The following is a 21,360-nucleotide window of genomic DNA, read 5'->3' as shown; positions in this document are numbered from 1 at the left end:
CAAACACATATAGATATATTACCTTCCTCAGTCAAAAACTTTGTAAGTTCATCTTGGGTAAGATATCCTTTTTTATTTTGATCTAACACCTGGGAATGAAATGTAACAGTGACATTAAAAAGTTCATGTGTAAAATCAGAAATACTTAATGGAGACAGATGTGCTTTAACTGCAGAGTACGTGTTACAAGTTTCGGATCTTACCTTAGATATTTTCTCAGGTGCAGCAGTGCGAGACAAGAGGACGGAGCATCTTATGTTTAGAGGTGTGCCGGTGCCGTCCAATATCTAACTAATATGACAGTGTAGCCTAGGAGTGTAACTGGATCTGATCTGAACTGGACATTGTGTCTCACACGTGCCCCTACATGTGCGTCTCTAAACTTTTTGAAGGAAAGCACTTGGCAAGATGAGGCCAGGCACTAATTGTTCAGCAAGTGAACATGCAGAGTAACAGCCAAAGCAAATTCCATTTACTTAGCTCAGTCTCACTTCTGTCCTTCAGAATGTGAGAAAAAAGTAATAAGCCAAGTGCTCTGTCCCTTTTTTGCTTTTGGCATTACCTTCCTTTCCAACTACTTCTAACTGCAAAAACTGACCTGCTGTATTTATGGCCTCCATCTCTGGACCAAGGACTGTGTTTTACATAGAATTTACAGCACAGAAACAGGCCATTCAGGCCAACTGGTCTATGCCAGTGTTTATGCTCCACGCGAGCCTCCTCCCACCCTACTTCATCTCACCCTATCAGCCCCTTGATCGACCAACGGGTCTTTTCTTACCCGGCAATTTTGTATGTTCATAACCTGTCTGCCCAAGTGGCTCTTTGTCCCTTTGCGCCCCCATCCAGCGAGAGGGCTGACTTCCTCTCTGTAGTAATTCACCAGTAGGCCTGTCGATAAAACCTCTTCCCCACCTCCCCCACCCCCAAGCCCGTGAAGTAAATTTTAAAAAGGCCATCTCCTGCCGTTCTCAAGGTGAATGGGGGCCATTCTAGTCAATAGGTCTGGGATGATGCAGACTGTGAGCTGTGACATTTCACAAATTGGACTGTCTGGTTGCAATGCTTGCAGACTGTGGCTTCCCCCTTTTTAAACCAGTGCAAATTCACTTTGTAACAAAACACAATGGTTAAACACAACTTTCCCTGAAGAAAATAATGATCAGAAATCCCAAAACAGGAGAATATGTTATTTCAAAACATAGCACCGGCTTTAGGACAAGTAACTTAAAATCCAACTGTACCTCAAATGCTTGCAAAATAACATCCTCTGGTTGGGGTCTGTATCTATATAACAAAATAGAAAAAAGCATGTTAAGAAAGAAAGAAATAACTTGCATTTATATAGCACCTTTTATGACCTCAGGACGGCCCAAAGTGCTTTACAGCCAATGAAATACTTTTTGAAGTGTTGTCACTGTTGTAATGATGGACAATTTTAATTCAGGATATCAGCCATAGACACTATGAAAGTAGGAAGCCTTAAGGCGGTGTGGCAGTAATGCAGCATACTGTGCTGTGGTGTTAATTGTTCCTATAAATGATTTAAGGGAAGGAAAAGTTCCAAATTTACAGAGGATACCAAATCGGGAGCAGTGGCAAATGATGAATATCAATACGCACAAATTCAAAAGGATCTTGACAAGCTCGATCTGTGGCCAGAGAAATGGCAGATGCGATTCAATTCGGGGGAAGTGTACGGTTATGAGATCTGGCAGATGTTTGATTATGTGCTAAATGGGAATGCACTTGAAATTCACTCGGAGCAGAAGCAAGATCGTGGCGTTTGACTGGGCAGGTCACTGAATGTTGCCAGGCTGTTCAAAAAATTAACACAACAGATAGCAAGGGATATGACATATAAATCGAGGGAGGTCACTTTAAAACTGCATTTGCCCTGATGAGACCATGGGTTAGAAATTGATATGGTTTCTCGCCTGTTTTCCGGGTCAAGAATGAGCACTACCAAGTAGAATTTTGCAGTGTAAAGTCCCACACTGGAATGGTGACGGAAGTGCGCCCAACGCCATATTGGTTCGGGCGCTCGATAGGCGTCCCTGGTGACCACCTGAAACAAACGCAGGTATGATTAAAATATGTCAATAAGGGTTCTGCGCTAGGATTGGAACCCATTTGTTAAATTGGCGTCCGTTATTGCATGAAAAGTCACTTCCTAAATCTGCCCAGCGAATCATGGCGGGAACAGTCGGGATCCTCACCTCCATTAAGGCAAGTCTCTGGGTAGTCGTTCTAGGCTTCTGGTGTGTTTTTCAGCCAAGTTTTTGGCTGTTTTGGCTAGTGTTTGGCTGTGAAATACACTGGAAGAGAGAGTTTGTGGAGGTCCCGATGGACTACATCCTAGGGTTTTAAAAGAGGTGGCTACAGAGATAGTGGATGCATTGGTTTTGACCTTCCAGAATTCCCTAGATTCGAGAACGGTCCCCGTGGATTGGAAGGTAGCAAATGTAACCTCGCTATTCAAGAAAGGGGGAAGAGAGAAACAGGGAATTATAGACCAGTTAGCCTGACATCAGTAGTAGGGAAAATGCTAGAATCTATTATTAGGAACGTGGTTACAGGACAGTTAGAAAATAATATAATTTGGCAGAGTCAACATGGATTTATGAAAGGGAAATCGTGTTTGACAAATCTGTTAAGAGTTTTTTGAGGTTGTAACTAGCAGGGTAGATAAGGGGGAACCAGTGGATATAACGCATTTGGATTTTCAGAAAGCATTCGGTAAGGTGCCACACAAGAGGTTATTACACAGAACTAGGGCTCATGGGATTGGGGGTAATATATTAGTATGGATTGAGGATTGGTCAATGGACAGAAAACAGAGTAGGAATAACAGGTCATTTTCGGGTTGGCAGGCTGTAACTAGCGGGGTACTGCAAGGATCAGTGCTTGGGCCTCAGCTATTTACAATCTATATCAATGACTTAGATGAGGAGACCGAGTGTAATGTATCCAAGTTTACTGACGATACAAAGCTAGGTGGGAAAGTAAGTTGTGAGGAGGATACAAAGAGGCTGCAAAGGGATAGAGACAGGTTAAGTGAGTGGACAAGATCATGGCAGATGGAATATAATATGGAGAAGTGTGAAGATACCCACTTAGGAAAAATAGAAAAGCAGAATATTTTTTAAACGGTGAGAGATTCGGAAATGTTGGTATTCAGAGGGACCTGGGTGTCCTTGTACACGTATCATTGAAAGTTAACATACGTACAGCAAGCAATTAGGAAAGCGAATGGTATGTTAGCCTTTATTACAAAAGGGTTGGAGTATAAGAATAAAGAAGTCTTACTGCAATTATACAGGGCCCTGGTGAGACCACACCTGGAGTACTGTGTACAGTTTTGGTCTCCTTACCTAAAGAAGGATATACTTGCCTTTGAGCGAGTGCAATGAAGGTCTTACTGAATGGTGGAGCAAGCTCGAGGGGCCAATCTACTCTTATTTCTTATTTTTTCAGGATTTGTTTATTCTGAATTGTGGAACACGGGAATTCTACTAGGTTTGTCCTTGAGGCTCCCAAATTGGGAGGAAGAACAGTAACAAGGAAGGCAGCAGAGACCTGCACAGAGGGCGAAGGAGGCAAGAATGCAGGAGGCTTTACAGCATGCGGATCTTCAGAAGCAGAATATCATACCTGAGCCTCACAGAGGAGCAGTTTGTAAGGTGGCTGCGTTTCAACAGGGAAACAGTCACTTATTTATGCCACCTGTTGGAGCGAGAATTCGAGCATGTGGCAGTGTAGGTCACCATGGCTCTAACCTTTTATGCCTCTGGCTCCTTCCAAACTGCTTCTGGTGACATCAGCAATATCAACAAGTTTGCTGGGCATGGAGCGATCCGGCAGATTATTGATGCACTGTTCGCAAGGCGACAACAGTTCATTCGTTTCCCCGTGGAGGCTGACAAGCAGGCAGAAAGAGCACTGGGATTTCAGCACATTGCTGGATTGCTGTTGGTGCAGGGCATCAGAAACTGCACGTATGTAGCCCCGCGTGCACCCCATCACGAACCAACACGGTTTCTCAACAGGAAGGACTTCCATTCACTCAATGTTCGACTTGTTTGTGACATCATGGCATCTGTGCCCGGTTTCCTGGCAGTGGTCATGAGGCTTTCATACTGTGCCAGTCCTCAATACCTCCTCTGGTCCACCCAGGTGATCGGATAGCAGGCTGACTGTTGCGGGTCATTTGGGGTATCCACTCACCAACTGGCTCACAACTCCTGTCAGGAACATGGGCATAGACGCGGAGCACCGATATAATCAAAGCGGCTCAACAACGAGAGTTCTGAGTGAGCAAACCATTAAGTGTCCTGAAACAATGGCTCCACTGTCTGGACAGTTTGGGAGGGGTCCTTCAGTGCAGCCCAGAGCCATTGTCAAGATTCATAATCGTTTACTACGTTGTCCACAATCTTGAAATACAAAAGGGAGTGGTCTTGGAGCTTCCTGAGGAGCAAGAAATGAAGGAGGAAGATAAAGAAGGGTTCAAGGAACCGGAGGATCCAGAGAAAGACCATGAAAGGTGGCAATATAAATGCAAGTCTTTCTTTTAAAGTTTATTGTCCCAGGACTCAAGTGCGACTTCATTTTCAATTTAACCCAGGAAAGGTGTTGAGAATGTAACTAAGTGTTGAATCTTCTAACACGAGTCATGATTACTGACCAGATGAGTTATCAGTTTTGACAGGTTACATGGATGGCTATCTGATTTAGCCTTTTACAGACTTTTTCACCTTGGGTAGCAGAAGTAGAACAAGCAGTCTAGGCTTTTAGAATATTCGTGGTTTAATTAAAGCTCACTCTGCAGTCAAGAATACTGTTCACGATTAATGGAGTTATATGGTAACATTAAAAGTGATGGTTTCATAAATTCAGAAAAATAGTCCTTTAACTCATTTGAGTATCTGGTTAAATTTTAAATTAGTAGGTACAGTGCAAGAGAGAGAAAAAAACGTTCTTCATTTGTTTAATTTTCCATTTTCTCAAAGGGGAAAGTATAATGGTGTGTCTTGAAATGAATTGTTTTCCTTTGTTCCATAAACCTCTACTGTCACACAGATGCCTGCCTGCAGATGTACTAGAATTATCTGACAGTACCTTCTTTATATACTGGAAAATGTAGCCCAAAGGAAATAAAACAAATCACACCGCCTGCAATTTCTATCACTATCAATGGTCATCCTTCGGATGTAAGAGCTGTCCATTCTGTGCATTAAAACCCTCAATCTTTTCTGAATTACAATATCCTATCAGTCATCCTATCCTATCTTACAATCCTCAGCACCATCAATTTTCAAGTGGGTTTTTCTCATCCCTTGTTCCACTTAGGTTCTTATTTAGCTATGTTTCACCACTGGACAGAAATGGCAGGCTTGAGTTTGTCGGAGAGCAAAACCCAATCCTCAAACTTATGCTGAAAAGGTTATGCTAAATTAGACCATGATAAATACTGCACCAGATACTGCACAGATGTGAAAATGTAATCTGCACACCAATAGCTTGAAATCAGGCACTTTGAATTATTAAACTACATCTCAAGCTTCACTGTTGTGGTTTAAGATGTCATCTGAATCCCCAGAGTAAATTACAGCCTCAATAATCTCTGCCAATCCACCCATAATTAGATATAGAATGTAGGAGAGCTAATAACTATTAAGGGGAGTATTTATTTGAATACAAAGGGATGACTATATGTCGTCAGTAAACACATTAATATCTCAGTTAGATGAGCAAACAAAGCAATTTCATATGAATGCATTAAAGGTTGATATTTGAAGAGCCTAATTTCAAAGCATAAGATACCATTTTAATTCAAACCCTTGGCACAAGGGATCTTGGCTGACCATCAGAAAAATTGCAGATATGTTAATTCAGCTATTGAGGAACTAAACACTACAGGGACTTAACAGTACAAGGGGCTAGGAAATATAGCATACACAATGTGATGCCACTAGTGACCAGGCTTTCAATCACAGGGATGCCTCATACTAAAGTAATTGGTGTGGTTAATAACCCCGATATACACACACCTCGTTGCTCATTAAAGGCCTGATTCTCCTTTAATTCCACTGTGCTCGCTGCCCTACGTTGGCTCCAATGCTTCAATTTTAAAATTCTCATCCTTATGTTCAAATCTCTCCATGGCCTCGCCCCTGCCTATCTCTGTATCCTCCTCCAGCCCTACAACCCTCCAAGAACTCTGCATTCCTTCAACTCAGGCATCATGCATCCCCCACTTCCGTCGCCCCACCATTGGAGCTGTGCCTTCAGCTGTCCAGGCCCTAAGCTCTTGAATTTTCTCCCCAAACCACTTTGCCTCTCCTCCTTTAAGACACTGCTTAAAACCTACTTCTTTGACCAAGCATTTGGTCACTTGCCCTACTGTCTCCTTCTTTGGCTCAGTGTCAATTTTTGTCTGATAACTCTCCTGTGAAGCACCTTGGGATGTTTTAACATTGTAAAGGCGCTATATAAATGCAAGTCACTGTTGTTTAGAATGGAACACAGAGGAAGAAATTCATTATAGCCCAGGAATGGACGGTAACTTTTGAAAAGTTTGAGAATTAGTGTCAGGTGGCCGCCGTTTTGATGAGGGCCTTAGCGCTGCCGATAGCAGCACTGGCCCTGGAGATGCAAATATGGAGAGCGTGATGGCACGCTGACTTATCGTCACACTCTGCAACCTTGGAGCTTTGCGCTGGGTCCTAAGCTTGCTCTGAAAAGCGAGCGTGCAGCACACTGACAGAGCAGCTGTCAGCACTTCTTAAAGGGACACACACATCTTTCAGGTAAGCTTGCATTTAAGCTTTGGACTGTATTTTTTAATATATTTTATTGAAGTAGTGGCTTGGTGCAATACATGGTAAAAGTTTTTAAAGTGTGCAGGGAGTGCTCCTGGATACCTCAGATAGTAAAGGAAGGCCTCTGAGAAGACAGAAAATGCTGGAAATACTAGCAGGTCAGGCAGCATCCGTGGAGAGAGAAACAAAGTTCACGTCTCAGGTCAAGATGTTGCCTGACCTGCTGAGAATTTCCAGCATTTTATGCTGTCCTTTCAGATTTACAGCCTCCACCCGCAGAAGGAAGAGGACGAGGAAGAAGCAGAAGAGGAGGAAGCAGAAGGAAGGATGCAATCCAGACAGTCCCTTTCTGGCCGGGATATCCGGGATGGAATCATCCCCCTACAGTACCAGTGACCACAGCCCCAATTCCCTTCAATATTTGTCCCACGCCTTACCTTCCCTCTGTTACTGACTATCGCAGCGTCCTCTTGACCACAATGTTGAAATAAAAGCCACCACAAAGCAAACTTTCCAATCCAACTTTATCCATTTATGCATCCAATATGACATCAAGAAATCAACTCATCACCCTTATGCATTCCCTTAGTGACTGTCTTGTGTGTGCCTTTGTCTATCCTAGTGATGTCACGCAGTGCTACCCCAGTGGCTGCAGCATGGCTGGTGGAAGCCTGCTGACTTTTCAGTGGGTGACACTGCAAGTGGCCTTGTAGGTCGACCTTGAGGAGCTGGTGGCTGGGAGTCTGAAATTGAGTGACCGTGTTTCTTCTTCTTCTTCAGTCTCCTCTCCCTCTTCTTGGACAACCACTGACATTGTGTTTGACAAACCTACTGGAGTTTTTTGAGGATGTAACTGGTAGAATAGATAAGGGAGAACCAGTGGATGTGGTGTATTTGGATTTTCAGAAGGCCTTTGATAAAGTCCCACATAAGAGATTAGTGTGCAAAATTAAAGCACATGGGATTGGGGGTAATATACTGGCATGGATTGAAAATTGGTTAACAGACAGGAAACAGAGAGTAGGAATAAATGGGTCTTTTTCGGGGTGGCAGGCAGTAACTAGTGGGGTACCGCAGGGATCAGTGCTTGGGCCCCAGCTATTCACAATATATATCAATGATTTGGATGAGGGAACCAAATGTAATATTTCCAAGTTTGCTGACGACACGAAACTAGGTGGGATTGTGAGTTGCGAGGAGGATGCAAAGAGGCATCAAGGCGATTTAGACAAGTTGAGTGAGTGGGCAAACACATGGCAGATGCAGTATAACGTGGATAAATGTGAAGTTATCCACTTTGGTAGGAAAAACAGAAAAGCAGAGTATTATTTAAATGGTAATAGATTGGGAAATGTTGATCTACAGAGGGACCTGGGTGTCCTTGTACACCAGTCACTGAAAGCAAATATGCAGGTGTAGCAAATGGTATGTTGGCCTTCATTGCAAGAGGATTTGAGTACAGGAGCAAGGATGTCTTACTAAGTTATACAGGGCCTTGGTGAGACCACACCTGGAGTACTGTGTGCAGTTTTGGTCTCCTTACCTAAGAAAGGATATACTTGCCATAGAGGGAGTGCAGCAAAGGTTCACCAGACTGATTCCTGGGATGGCAGGACTGTCGTATGAGGAGTGATTGGGTCGACTAGGCCTGTATTCACTAGAGTTTAGAAGAATGAGAGGAGATCTCATTGAAACGTATAAAATCCTGACGGGGCTAGACAGACTGGATGCAGGGAGGATGTTTCCCCTGGCTGGGGGGTCTAGAACGAGGGGTCACAGTCTCAGGATAAGGGGTAGGACATTTAGGACTGAGATGAGGAGAAATTTCTTCACTCAGAGGGAGGTGAACCTGTGGAATTCTCTACCACAGAAGGCTGTGGAGGCCGAGTCACTGAATATATTTAAGGAGGTAGATTTCTAGACACAAAAGGCATCAAGGGGTATGGGGAGAGAGCGGGAATATGGTATTGAGATAAAGGATCAGCCATGATCATATTGAATGGTGCAGCAGGCTCGAAGGGCCTACTCCTGCTCTTATTTTTCTATGTTTCTATTAGCAGGCTGCATTTCTTGGGTGTGTGAAATGAGGAAGGCACAAGGGTGGAGTTGTGGTGAGGAGAGGACGGGAAAGCAAGAGGTACATACCAGAAGGAGAATAATGTTTTGAGGATACCAGCATCTTGTATACTTTCAGCCCCGCCACTGTTCAGGGGCTCAGCCAAGAATGGCCAGCACTGTCACCTCCAAGGGGGTGAGGTGAAGCTAGGAATGGGAGGTGTGCCTCATGTTTGGTACAGATTGTTGGTAGGTGAGTGATTGGGGTGGGGGGTGGGGGGAGCCATGCATTGAAAAGTGTGTAGTTGTTAGGAGACGGCTTTTGAAGATGCATTCACTGACCTTGACCACTGGTCTGAGGTGGTGAAGCTTCTTTGGGCACTGGAGCGAGGTGGTGGGGGCAACATTGCTGGCAGTGACGCCGCACATCGTTCTTTCTGGAGGGCCTCCTGGCCCCCTGTGGGTAGAGGACCTCTCTTGCAGTGTTGACCCCCTGCACAAAGCTGGAGTGCTGCGTGCGAGACCCTGGGTGCCCCTTTCCCTGGCTTGCTGAGCCATTTGTGGTAGTGCTGAAGCACTTTTCCCATTTTTTTTTTAGGTGCGGAAGGCAATTCAGCTTTTGGGAATTCTTGTTAATGTTAATTCTTTTCAGAAGGCAGTTGAGCTGCAAGGACTAAAACTGCCTATTTTTACATAATTTTTATTTTTTCATTTTAAAAGGCAGAACCGCATTCTAAAATGACAGCCTTGCTTTAAGAGACAGCTGCTCTTGCTGCACTGACGCTACGGCCACGCTACATTGGGCCTCCTGCCAGGGCTACCGCCACAAAAACGGCCTTGCACGGTGAGTTTAGCGCTGGGCTAATGTTAATTAGCAACCAGCAGGAATAGCCCGGTCCTGCCAGCGCCATCAATTTCGGCGGCACCGGCAGGTTTTTAGCGAGCTCGAATTTCTTAAGCCTATATAGTTAAAAAGAGAAAAACTACTGATGACAGAGGATGGGTGTATGGCTGAAATGTAACCGTGGATTCATATAACACTCGGCTTTCACTGTTCTGGCTTATGATGTCATCTGAACCCCCACCCCCAAGAGTAAATTACAGCCTTACTAATCTCTCCCAATCCACCCATAATTGAATCTAGAATATAGGAGAAGTATTAACTGTTACGGGGGACAGTACAATAGGGTGTCTTTGTGTAGTCGATTTTACAGGGAATCCTCTCTTCACTCTAATCTCCCTCACTTCACATGTATCACCAAGTGCTAGGACATGTATTGCAGGCCAGGAGATTATATATCATTCGCTTTGCAGTGGAAGAGGATGTGAACAAAAGAATGGAAATGGTGCAGTGAAACAGATAATGTACAGTACAAAGCACAGGCAGCAGCATTATTCAATGAACTTGAACTTCTGGAATCATAAACTATGAAGAAAAAGCGTATTTAGATCACAAAGTGGCTTGTTTCTTTGATTTAATCATCAGCTTTTTTCCATTTGGTGTGAAATAACTGATTTATTTTAATACGTAGAACTATGTGATCAACACAGACATGCGAAGCACTAGGAAAGGTGAGAAGCACAGATTTACTTAGGTACTCAATTTTTTTAAAAATTTACTAACAAGACAGGAAATCATTAGTTAGTATTTAATTATTAACCAATTTCGTCTGTAAACCTCTCATTTAAGTGCTAATACCCCTCATTTTGAAGAGAGTTTGGTTACACAGTGTGACTCTCAGTTAAATCTAATAAGCAGATAGAATCACACAATATTACAGCACAGAAGGAGGCCATTCGGCCCATCGAGTCTGCGCCGGCTCTTTTGAAGAGCAATCCAGTCAGTCCCACTCCCCCGCTCTCTCCCCATATCCCTGCAATTTTTTCTGCTTCAAGTATTTAGCCAATTCCCCTTTGAAGGCTACTATTGAATCTGTATCCACCGCCCTATCAGGCAGCGCATTCCAAATCCTAACCACTCGCTGCGTAAAAAGGTTTTTCCTCAAGTCGCCTCTAGTTCTTTTGCCAATCACCTTGAATCTGTGCCCTCTGGTTATCGACCCTTCAGCCATTGGAAACTTAAATAGGAAAGGTGAGAAGCACAGATTTACTTAAGTACTCAATTATTTTTTAAATAATTTTTATTTACTAACAAGACAGGAAATCATTAATTAATATTTAATTATTAGCCGATTTAATCTGTAAACCTCTCGTCTAAGTGCTAATACCCCTCATTTTGAAGAGAGTTTTGTTACACAGCATCAGTTAAATCCAGTAAGCAGATGATTACAAACAGGGTAATTGTTAATGGCCTTGGGTACACGAGGCCTGCACAAACAGAGTAGAGAGAGAAATAACAACAGGAAATGCTGGAAACACTCAGCAGGTCAGGAAAATAAAAGAGTTAACGTTTCAGGTCGATAACCCTTCCTTCGGTAGTTCTGACGGAGGGTCATCGACCTGAAACGTTAACTCTGTTTCTCCCTCCACAGGTGCTGCCTGACCTGCTGAGTGTTTCCAGCATTTTCTGTTGTTATTTCAGATTTCCAGCATCCGCAGTATTTTGCTATTGGATTAGAGTAGAGTAGAGAGAGAGGTGGGTTACAGATCATAGGGGATAAGGTCCGCTTACAGGAACTGTTGCTCAATCATTGGCAAAGCAGACAACTCCATAAAAACCTAAAATTGTAACAATCGCACTAGCTTCCCTCACTGTTGTCACTTGCTGAGCTCTACTGCGTGCGGACGTCAATTCATTGGCAATAAGTGAAAGTTGTGTCTTTTATGTGGTTGTTCAGCTACTCTTTCAGTGCATTTACTCTAGAAGAGTGCAGCCGACAACAAACACGTGGTGCTCCCGCCATCAGCTGCGCTCCCAAGTATAAATAACCTGAACTGCGTCGTAGGCTGATGGGAATGTCTGAATCTGCGATGGATTAAGACATCCTGTTGCAGCGAGCTAAGCATGTGGAGTTGCTCCCCATCCCTCCATCAGCACTACTTTGGCAACTGGCTCTCCATATTTCCCATTGGAGCCCAGTCAGCCTACGCAGATGACAAAATGGAAGGGGTTGACTGGCGCACAGAGGTTGGGGTCTCCCAAGAGAGGGATGTAAAAAAAGGTAAAGCCTCATGTTAGCGTTTCAATCCAAGACTATAATAGCCGTGGCTGAGTGTCAGCCGTGGCTTAGTGAGTAGCACTCTCGCCTCGGAGTCAGAAGGTTGTGGGTTCAGGTCCCACTCCAGAGACTTGAGCAGAAAAATCCAGGCTGACACTCCAGTGCAGTGCTGAAGGAGTGCTGCACTGTCGGAGGTGCCGCCTTTCAGATGAGACGTTAAAACTGAGGCCCCGGCTGCTCTCTCAGGTGGATGTAAAAGATGTCATGGCACTATTTCGAAGAAGAGCAGGGGAGTTATCCCCGGTGTCCTGGCCAATATTTATCCTGCAATCAGCATAACAGAAACAGATTATCTGGTCATTATCACATTGCTGTTTATGGGAGCTTGCTGTGCACAAATTGGCTGCCGCGTTTCCTACATTACAACAGCGACTGCACTTCAAAAGTACTTCATTAGCTGTAAAGCGCTTTGGGACGTCCTGAGGTCGTGAAAGGCGCTATAGAAATGCAAGTCTATTTTTCCATTTTAAAATAGCTAACAGGACCAAACAAAATCCAGTGTGACTGGATCATACATGAATATCATTGCTTCAATTGTAACATGGTAATAGTATTGTAATACAATTGTAATAGTAGAAACAAATCAAAGTTATGAATAATTCACAATGAAATTAGCTCATTGAATGAACTCCATTTCGTTTTAGTGAAAATACTATAACAAGTGCAGCATTTCAAAGCCTGTGGTGGAAAGGGTTTTGGGATGTTAATGAACATTTTGGTCACATGGTGGCACTATTCATTACAATGTCTGCTGCTTCACTATTCAATCTTGCGATCGTTCAGCATACTACAAGATCCTACACACTAAATAGAAAACCTAGTTTAAAAAGGATATGCTTTTGGTAGCCTACAGAATGAGTAACCCAGGACTGTTATAATGGTTACCAGATCGCCAATGTTTTTTTTTTGGGGGGAGGGGGAATAAGTACAAATTAAACTTGGAAGTGTACGAATAACTTTTATGAGGTGTATGTTCCTCTTCGTTGTACTGGGGGAACCAGGCACAGCAAAGAGGAAATGGGACGGAGACCCTTCGAGTTAGGTCCCCACCCCTGCTGGGCTGCCCCAGGACTTCCAGAGGATACTGAAGTGGGTGGGATTGGTCCTGCACCTGGAGTAGGTGTAGGCCCAGCGGAACAATGCAAAGAGAGATCTGAGGGAGCTGTTGAGAAGGTCTACGCAGGCACCTTCAACTAAAATACATCAGCAATCTGTGTGAGATTTTTCAAACAATATTTTGATGTCACTAGGGAACAATGCAGATGAGGTGGGACGGGCCATTCTCAGCCCTGACACCTCACTTTCCCAAACTGTTAAAAGTGCCAATGACCCAGGCAGTTTAACACATTTGAACTTTTTCCAACCATATATATGGAAGATAAAGGAATGAAGAAGAATGGTACTTGGAACACAGTCCCATATTATCTATTTACATAAAATGTGGTACAGAAAGTATTCAGATGTTAGCAAATGATTTTGGAATGGACTGGGAAATTTTTGATCATCACAGTCAATTTCATACTATATAAATTAGTCATAACGGCAGTTTAATAAAGCAGTCTTTAAATCAGCAGTGAAAGAATAAAACAATTTATCCAGAACTCACTTCCTTTCTATTAACACTTTAATCATCATAGGAAGGAACTTATCAAACTGTATATACCCTGTGGGTTCTTCTTCCTCCACCTTTAAACAGAAATTGCAAAACAGAATTACAGTAACAACCAGCTCAAGGTACGCCGATATCTCATTTTCATCAGCCTGTCTCCAGAAACTAGTGACTTACAATTACAATATAGCTTTTGCTGGCAATATTGAAACGTGAGTTATAAATCAAGGCCAAAAAGTTTAGGGGTGAACATCATTCTTTTCAAAATGACCTACAGTATATTTGCTGTATGTCAAAATAATCCAAATTGTTAAAACATAACGGGGGAGAAATTCGGTTGGTTTCGCCACCCATTAGCGCCTAAAGAGGCCGAGAAGTGGGGCGGTAACCAACTAGCGCCCAGGCGCAGTGAACCCTGCGCCTCTTCCCCTATTGAGCGGACATTTAGTGCCGGCGCTAAATCTTAGCACCTGCTCACGGGCGCAGGCAGATCATGACGTCATTTCAGTGTGCAACGCCTTTTGGGCGCCCCGGACCGGAAATTCAGTGGCGCCCCCCTCCGTTCCGCCTGGTGCTAATAAGGACAGCTTACCTGGAACATTCCCCAGTCGCTGTCAGGCTGGGGGGGCGTTCTTTAAAGGGGACTGCTGTGGTATAAAAGCGGCAGCCATTTTTGGAGCACAACTTCTTCGAGAGTTACAGAGAGTTGCTGAGCTGCACACTGAGAGCCATTTCACCACTAAGCCAGCACTGGCAGAAGAACTTCAGCCTTCTGACCATCACCTTGCTGTTGGTGAGCATTTCAAACGGGGAAACTTTCTGTGCGCACTTATTATGGGGGCTGCATTGGAGGGGAATGTCCTGCTGCTGAATCATCTGGAAAGGGCACAGAGACGCAGGGAGAGAGGGGCAGGCATGGCCAGACGGAGGAGGACCAACAGACGTCGCCACACCAGACCTTACGCTGCCAGGATTTTCCAACAGCAGTTTTCCTACATGAACATGTCGGAGGAGCAGTGTATTGTATAGCGATTTGTATTGTATTGTATTGTATCAGAAGGCTGCGCTTTAGAAAGGAGGTGGTGACTGAGCTGTGCCACCTGCTTCAGCCAGATCTGCAGCCTCAGATAAGGTGCAGGACATCTCTGTCGGTGGCTGTGAAGATGACTGTTGCCCTAAACTTCTACGCAAGCGGCTCCTTTCAGGCCGCAACTGGGGACATAGCCAACATCTCGCAGTTTGCAGTGCATTGCTGCATCCGTCAAGTGACTGATGCCCTGTTTAAAAGGAGGCGGCAGTACATCTCCTTCCCAATGACCCCGGACAAGCAGCGGGAGCGTGCAGAGGGCTTCGCAGCAATAGCGGACTTCCCCATGGTGCAGGGTGCCATTGACTGCACGCACGTGGCTTTGCGGGCACCTGTATTGAATCCGGAGGAGTTCCGCAACCGCAAGGGGTTCCATTCCTTGAATGTCCAGCTGGTCTGTGACCACCGACAGCTGATCCTCGCAGTGAATGCGCAGTTCCCAGACAGCAGCCACGACGCCTTCATCCTGCGCCAGACTTCATATGCAGACCTTTTCGAGGCCCCGGCTCACCCAGGAGGCTGGCTTCTCGGGGACAAGGGCTATCCTCTGTGCCCGTGGCTGATGACCCCGCTCTGTTCGCCCAGCACCCCTGCTGAAGAATGCTACAATGCGAGCCATCAGGCGGCGAGGAACATTGTGGAGCACACAATCGGCGTGCTGAAGCAGCGGTTCTGCTGTCTGGACCATTCCGGAGGAGCCCTGCAGTACTCGCCTGAGCGAGTCTCCCACGTCGTGGTTGTATGTTGCATGCTGCATAACCTCGCTATCCTATGTACCCAGCCAATGCCACCAGACATTGAAGCACCAGCAGAGGAGGAGGAGGAGGAGGACCAAGATGGGAGGGAGGCACAAACTGGAAGGGCCGTCCGTCAGAGGCTGATCAGAAGTCACTTCTAGGCCCCTCTCACGGAATGCTTGCTGCCATTCCAAGAACAGGAATGGAACCGTTCTGATATCCCAAAGCCTGTGAAGGGCAAAATGCATGTAAATAGCAGATATGGCCATTGTAAATAAAGAAAGTTGTTTATTGTACAAAATGTGCTTCCTTCCAACAAGACAAAGCAATGGCAACAGAAAGCAAAACTAACACACTGACACATAAGTGCCTCGCACACCTGGGAGACTGTCCAAAACATAACTAACATTCAGACCAGCATCCTCGGCCTTGATTTCTACAAATAAGACATTTCAGCAGCACCTTCTACTCTTTCCCCCTTGATGGTGATCTGCTTCTCTTGCGAGATTGGCCCCTTCCCTCCCTGCAGCTCCTCCGTAATGGGACCCCAGTGGCTGGAGCAAGGCTGGGGGAGGCCTGCTGACTGTCCAAAAGCGCAGATGCCCCTGAGGGACGGCCTGGACAACCTCTGGGCCTGGAGGGCCCGGCTGCTGACTGCTCCAACTGTGCATGGGTGGAAGCAGTCTGTCCTGCAGGTGGTGGCAGCTGCAGTGGAGACGTGCCAGCGGTGGCATCAGGAATGCTGTCATCCTGAGAGCGGACAGCAGCTCCCTGGTCGGCTGACATACTGGCACTCTGACGGGGCAGCACCGCAGCATGCACAGCAATCGGATGGTCCACAGATTGATGGCCTGCTGTGGTGCTGCAAGGGCCCCGGGTAATCCTGCCTGATCCAGCGAGGGTGGCAGCAGTCAGTGGTCGCGTGGCGTCAATCTGCGTCTGCATGAGACCAGCGAGTCACTGCGTGGCAGCACTCAGCAGTTGCGTGGCAGGTGCCAGTGCTTCGGTGAAGCCCTGGACAGTCCTTTCCAGTGCTGTCCCGAAGCCCTGGACAGTCCTTTCCAGTGCTGTCCCGAAGTCCTGCGCACTCCTTGCCTGTGCTGCGCCGAAGTCTTGGACACTCCTTGCCAGTGTCTCGATGGATTCAAGCATCCTTGCCACTGCAGCCATGAGCTCAGTGTGCCTCAGCCCAGCCTGGGCGCTCATTTCTGCGAGGGCACGCACCTCTTCTGCGCTCTGTGCAGCAGCACTCGCGGCCTGACTCGCCCTCCGGGGAGACGGCCCCCGAGCTTCCCTACCCCCCTTGCGTTGCTGCAGCCCGCTGGTTCCTGCAGTTGGTTCCTCCTCAGAGCATTCCCCCCCGCTCCCCTCCAGGGAAGTAGTCTCCCCAGTCTGCAGATGGGCTGGCTCGCCTGAGGGTGGTAGGGATGGTCCGGATTCCTCCTGCTCGTTGCCTCCAGTGTTAGTGGCAGCTTGAGGGCCCGGCTCCCGAGCTGGTGATGCAGCATCTGAAAGCAGGGAGGTTGAACAGTGGCTTTAGCGAAAGGACAGGGTGGCAGCAAGGGATGCATGAGTGCTGCAATGCACTGACTTGGGTCCAAAGTGAAAAAACATGCTGGTGGGGGGAACAAGTGGAAGGAGAGAGTTCAAAAAGGTGATGACCTTACCATCGCTGTGCACAATGGGGTCGGCAGCTCCAGAGGTGACAGAACCACTCATCCGGCTTCCAACAATCTGGTGGACTCGCTCCTCTAGGTCTGTAGGGTCTGCAGGTGAGGCCGGCCTCCTCCGGTACGAAGCTGCTCCCTGTGGTTCCTGGCCAGCTTGGCCTGCAGGAGAAAGGACGGGAAGTGATGAAACATGCTGCCCTGAGCTGACATTACATGCCCCCCATGGTAGAATAGCCCTTACATTATGCACTGAGCTGAATGTGCGTGTGTGTTTCCAGAAAGGGCCATGGGTGCTAGCTGGCAGATGGCCATTGGGGCTTCGCGCACCCTCTGGCCATAAAGTCAGGTGCAGATGGAGGGATGATGATTGTGAAAAAGGCACTCACCCTAACGACCCGAGTGAGGTCGTTGAACTTCTTCCTGCATTGCTCAGGAGTCCTGGGCACCATGCTGCTGGAGGTGACTCTTTGGGAAACATCCCTCCAAGCTCTGCGGTATTCGCTCTGATGAGGCCTCCTGCCATTCTCGGGGTACAGCACAGCTAGCCGGCGCTCCACTGCGCCAACCAGAGCATCCAATGCCCCATCGCTAAAGTGCTCCGCTCTCTGCCTGACCCTCTCCATGTCTTGGAAGTTTTGAACGCCACAGGTAGGTCACCGCCGATTTTGAGGCCTACAAGGCGCAGAGTGTGGCTGCTGATGTTAATTGATCCGCCCCTTTAAGAGCTGGCTGGCACCAGCGTGTCTTGGGGAAATCGATTATTGACAGCACCTGCGCTGCGCCCGGCCGCCGAGAAATTGAGTAGCGCCGCCGGGTTAGCGCCTTAAGAGTACCGTGCAGCGCCTGATTTAGCGCCGCAATCACCTTCAGGGGCGCAGCAACCCAATATCGCTCGAGGTGGCGATAAATTGCGCCTGGCGCTAAACTTTGCGTACCGCCAATACTAGCGCATCAAACGGGGCGATACCGAATTTCTCCCCCAACATTCTTAAATTAATGCCATTTTAATTGATACTAAATTATCAAAAAATGTGACGGTTGGCTACCAAGAGTCTAAAATAAAAGTTTGTACTGTTTCCATAGCTTGTAGCATCTTCTGTTGTTGTATCATATTGCAATGCCTAGCCTTGAAAAGCATTATTTCATATTTACAACACAAGCTATATATTATATATATGTAATATGTGTAGTAGCCCCTTTGTTTTATGAATCAACAATCTCATACAGAGCTGGAATAACTACCCTGAAGAACCTTTCTTGTTATGTAGGTGTTTGTAAATTTCAGAGGTAAAATTACTCTCCACGAAAGGTTGGAGAATGTCTATTTTGCATTCTTCCATTATTCATTAAACAGGGAATTTCAGTCCATTGTAGAACAGTACATATATTTTACTATATGATGCTTACATTTCTTAATACGATGTACAGTAAATACTAACGGGTGGAAAACAAGCATTTCATTATGCTGTACAGTGTATGAGATTGCTGTAACGACAGGCTTTGAATTACAATGTCCGATGGGTGCCTCGCTGACTTTTCTCTATTGCTGGCCCATCTATGTAAATTGTAAATGTTTTCTTTTTTTTTCAAAGTTGAACAGAATTAAGCCATTTTCACAAGCCCGAATTGGGGAGGGAGAAATTCTTATAGTACATCGGGAGGAACATTTTATGGTGCAATGCCTCCTGATTTACAAAGAAAAACTTGCAATAGATTTCACCGCCCACCCCACACCTCTCTATAGAAACATGAAAGTAGGTAATAAAAGGACATCCTTTCCCTACTTACATATTCGCCTGGATTTTGCATTGAGAACAACAGTAAGGCTAACAGCATCACCGTTATTACAGAGTAAATCAGACAGCAACTTCTGGAGTTCGCACATGCGCAGTTAAACACAGAAATCCATAAGTTGCGGTTCGAGTTGCCCTGCTCCTCCACAGGCTGTGCTACACCGGTACCTGGCCAATAGACTCGGCATTGAAATCCATGCAAGGACGTGACGTTGCTGTACTTGCCCAATAGTTACCCACTAAACACGGCAGAAAAAGTTAGGGCTGCTGCATTTAGGTGTAAGTGAATTTTCAACAGTGTGATCATTCATAATTACTGCCAAACAACCTCTCTGGCACTGAAAATGTAATTTTACAAGTGAGGCATCTCATTCCTGCAGAATTTAATTATTGTTGGAGATTTTTTTAAATTATTTTTTTTCTGTCTCTTATCTCTCTCTTAATCCCATCTTTCTTTCCCTCTCTTTATTTTGCTCTCTGAACAAGAATTAAATCTAATTTATACTTCCTGGTTTAGACTCTGTGTGTTGCGGTGAGGATTCTTCAATCTGATTGGTTGAAGAGTAACGCTGTTGCTTGCCCTGTTCACAGACACCACGGTTCCCCTGTAGAGGGCACCGCGCTGGATCAGAAGCCCGATGACAGCAAGTCTGTGCACAAAAAGTCTGTGGGCAGCTGTCAGCATAGTGAATGGCGAGCGCCGTTGCTTCGCCGCTGACCGCAAAATCTGGGCCATTATTAAAATACTCCATTTTATAATCACTATTATTACTAATAGTAATTACCTAATCTTCCTAATAATTATCCTAAGTAGAATAATTATTATTTCAGGAAGGGTAAAGTCCAAGACTCGTGCAGACTGGGACGGGCCAGTGTGGTTTCAGGGGCTGGGAAGCCGGGAGAAGTGCTTTATAACAGTGCAGTCCGGCTTACTTATTTTAGCGGTCGAGAATTCAGAAATAAATGCACGAAGTCAAACTCCACCATCTTCCAGCTTTATTTATTTATTAGTGTATCTCACAGATAAGTAAGTGGGAAAAGAAGGAACTGAGGCAACTTGATAGGGGAAGGATATCAAGTCTTGGTGTGGAGGGGGAAGAACTAAAATATTTAAATCAAATGGCACAAAGGCTCATGAGAATCTAACTGCCAGCAGAAAAAATAAGTTACTACTGTAAATATATATATTTTTTAAACGGGCTAGAAAGAGCCTAAAAACTATTGAACGAATCTTCTTGCTTATCCTTTAAACTTTCTTCTGTATACTACTCAGCGCCTAGCAGCCCTGGAAGCCAAATTTATAAGCCAGGCAATAATAAGTGTTGTGCCGCCCAGGGTAAGGGCTGGACATGGATGGCATCACTCCATTAATTCTGTGTCATTATCGTTAGCTTCCTACGCCTGCCTGTTTGCCTTCCAAAAATGCAGGCCAGGTCCAAAGGGGAAGAGTCCCGGCGTTACGGGTCCCCTCCCAACACCCTTTTATTCCATGACATTACGCCGCATGAGCGGGTGCGCACAGGGCAGCTACTGCAGGTAAATTGGCCTCGAGGAGCCTTCACCTTCGCAAACTTGGACATGGCAACTTTATATGTGTGTTGGAAATAGTACTGGTTAAATTTACTGTACCTCTGCTAACATTTCATGAAGTTTTGCTTCACTTGGACAACAGCCCAGCGATCTAATAATTGTGCCAATTTCCCTGTGTACAAAAGATAAACAAATTAGCTGTGCAATTTACAGATGGATTTCATAAAACGCATACAATATACAAATCAACTTATTTACATACTGTCTTTAACATAGAAATAACATTCAAATAGCAGTATTTTAAATGAGGGGTCAAAATTTATATCAAAAGCCACGATAGTTATGGTCAAACATTTTGTGAATCACCTGAACCACACGATTAAGTGGCAGTCTAGAAATAGCAACTATAGAATCATAGACTAGTACAGCCCAGAAGGAGGCCATTCAGCCCATCGAGTCTCTTTCGAAGAGCAATCCAGTCAGCCCCACTCCCCCTGCTCTTTTCCCATATCCCTGCAATTTTTTTCTCCTTCAAGTATTTATCCAATTCCCTTTTGAAGACCACTATTGAATCTATATCTACCACCCCATCAGGCAGTGCATTCCAAATCCTAACCACTCGTTGTGTAAAAAAGTTTGCCCTCATGTCGCCTCTGGGTCCTTTCTCTTACATATGCCTCTCACTTTTTTCTTACTGATTCATTCAGTTTGTACCTTTGACCATTTCTGGAGCACAGGGCGTGCAGCAAAATGGCAGCCAGTCTGGAGGTGGATACCGGGTAGTAAGAGCCTGGAAGGAGGGAGATCACTGGAAGCTTCAGTGGGACACATGGATAAAAGGTAAACTGCAGACCAATGTGTGGGCTGGGAAGGAGA

General features: G+C 45.6%; 1 protein-coding gene across 2 annotated transcripts in view; it reads right to left on the bottom strand.

The window, feature by feature from the left end:
* drc8 (dynein regulatory complex subunit 8) overlaps positions 1-21,360 on the bottom strand; it is a 79,182-nt gene that overhangs the window by 23,662 nt on the left and 34,160 nt on the right. The window contains exons 3-6 of one of the 2 annotated variants that reach the window (XM_085979788.1): positions 20,584-20,656; positions 13,665-13,744; positions 1,245-1,287; positions 23-89 (exon numbers count right to left, since the gene is read on the bottom strand). In XM_085979788.1, coding sequence (XP_085835914.1) covers positions 23-89; positions 1,245-1,287; positions 13,665-13,744; positions 20,584-20,656 — 263 coding nt within the window. Of the gene's footprint in view, positions 1-22; positions 90-1,244; positions 1,288-1,574; positions 2,069-13,664; positions 13,745-20,583; positions 20,657-21,360 lie in introns of those variants that run through there. The other variant, XM_085979787.1, reaches the window with a different exon arrangement.

Source organism: Somniosus microcephalus, chromosome 3 (assembly GCF_052327205.1).
Source record: "Somniosus microcephalus isolate GS21.2 chromosome 3, FLI_Smic_1.0, whole genome shotgun sequence".
Lineage (NCBI taxonomy): Eukaryota > Metazoa > Chordata > Chondrichthyes > Squaliformes > Somniosidae > Somniosus > Somniosus microcephalus.
The sequence above is the reverse complement of the archived record's forward strand: the minus strand, read 5'-3'. Positions and strand labels throughout refer to the sequence as shown.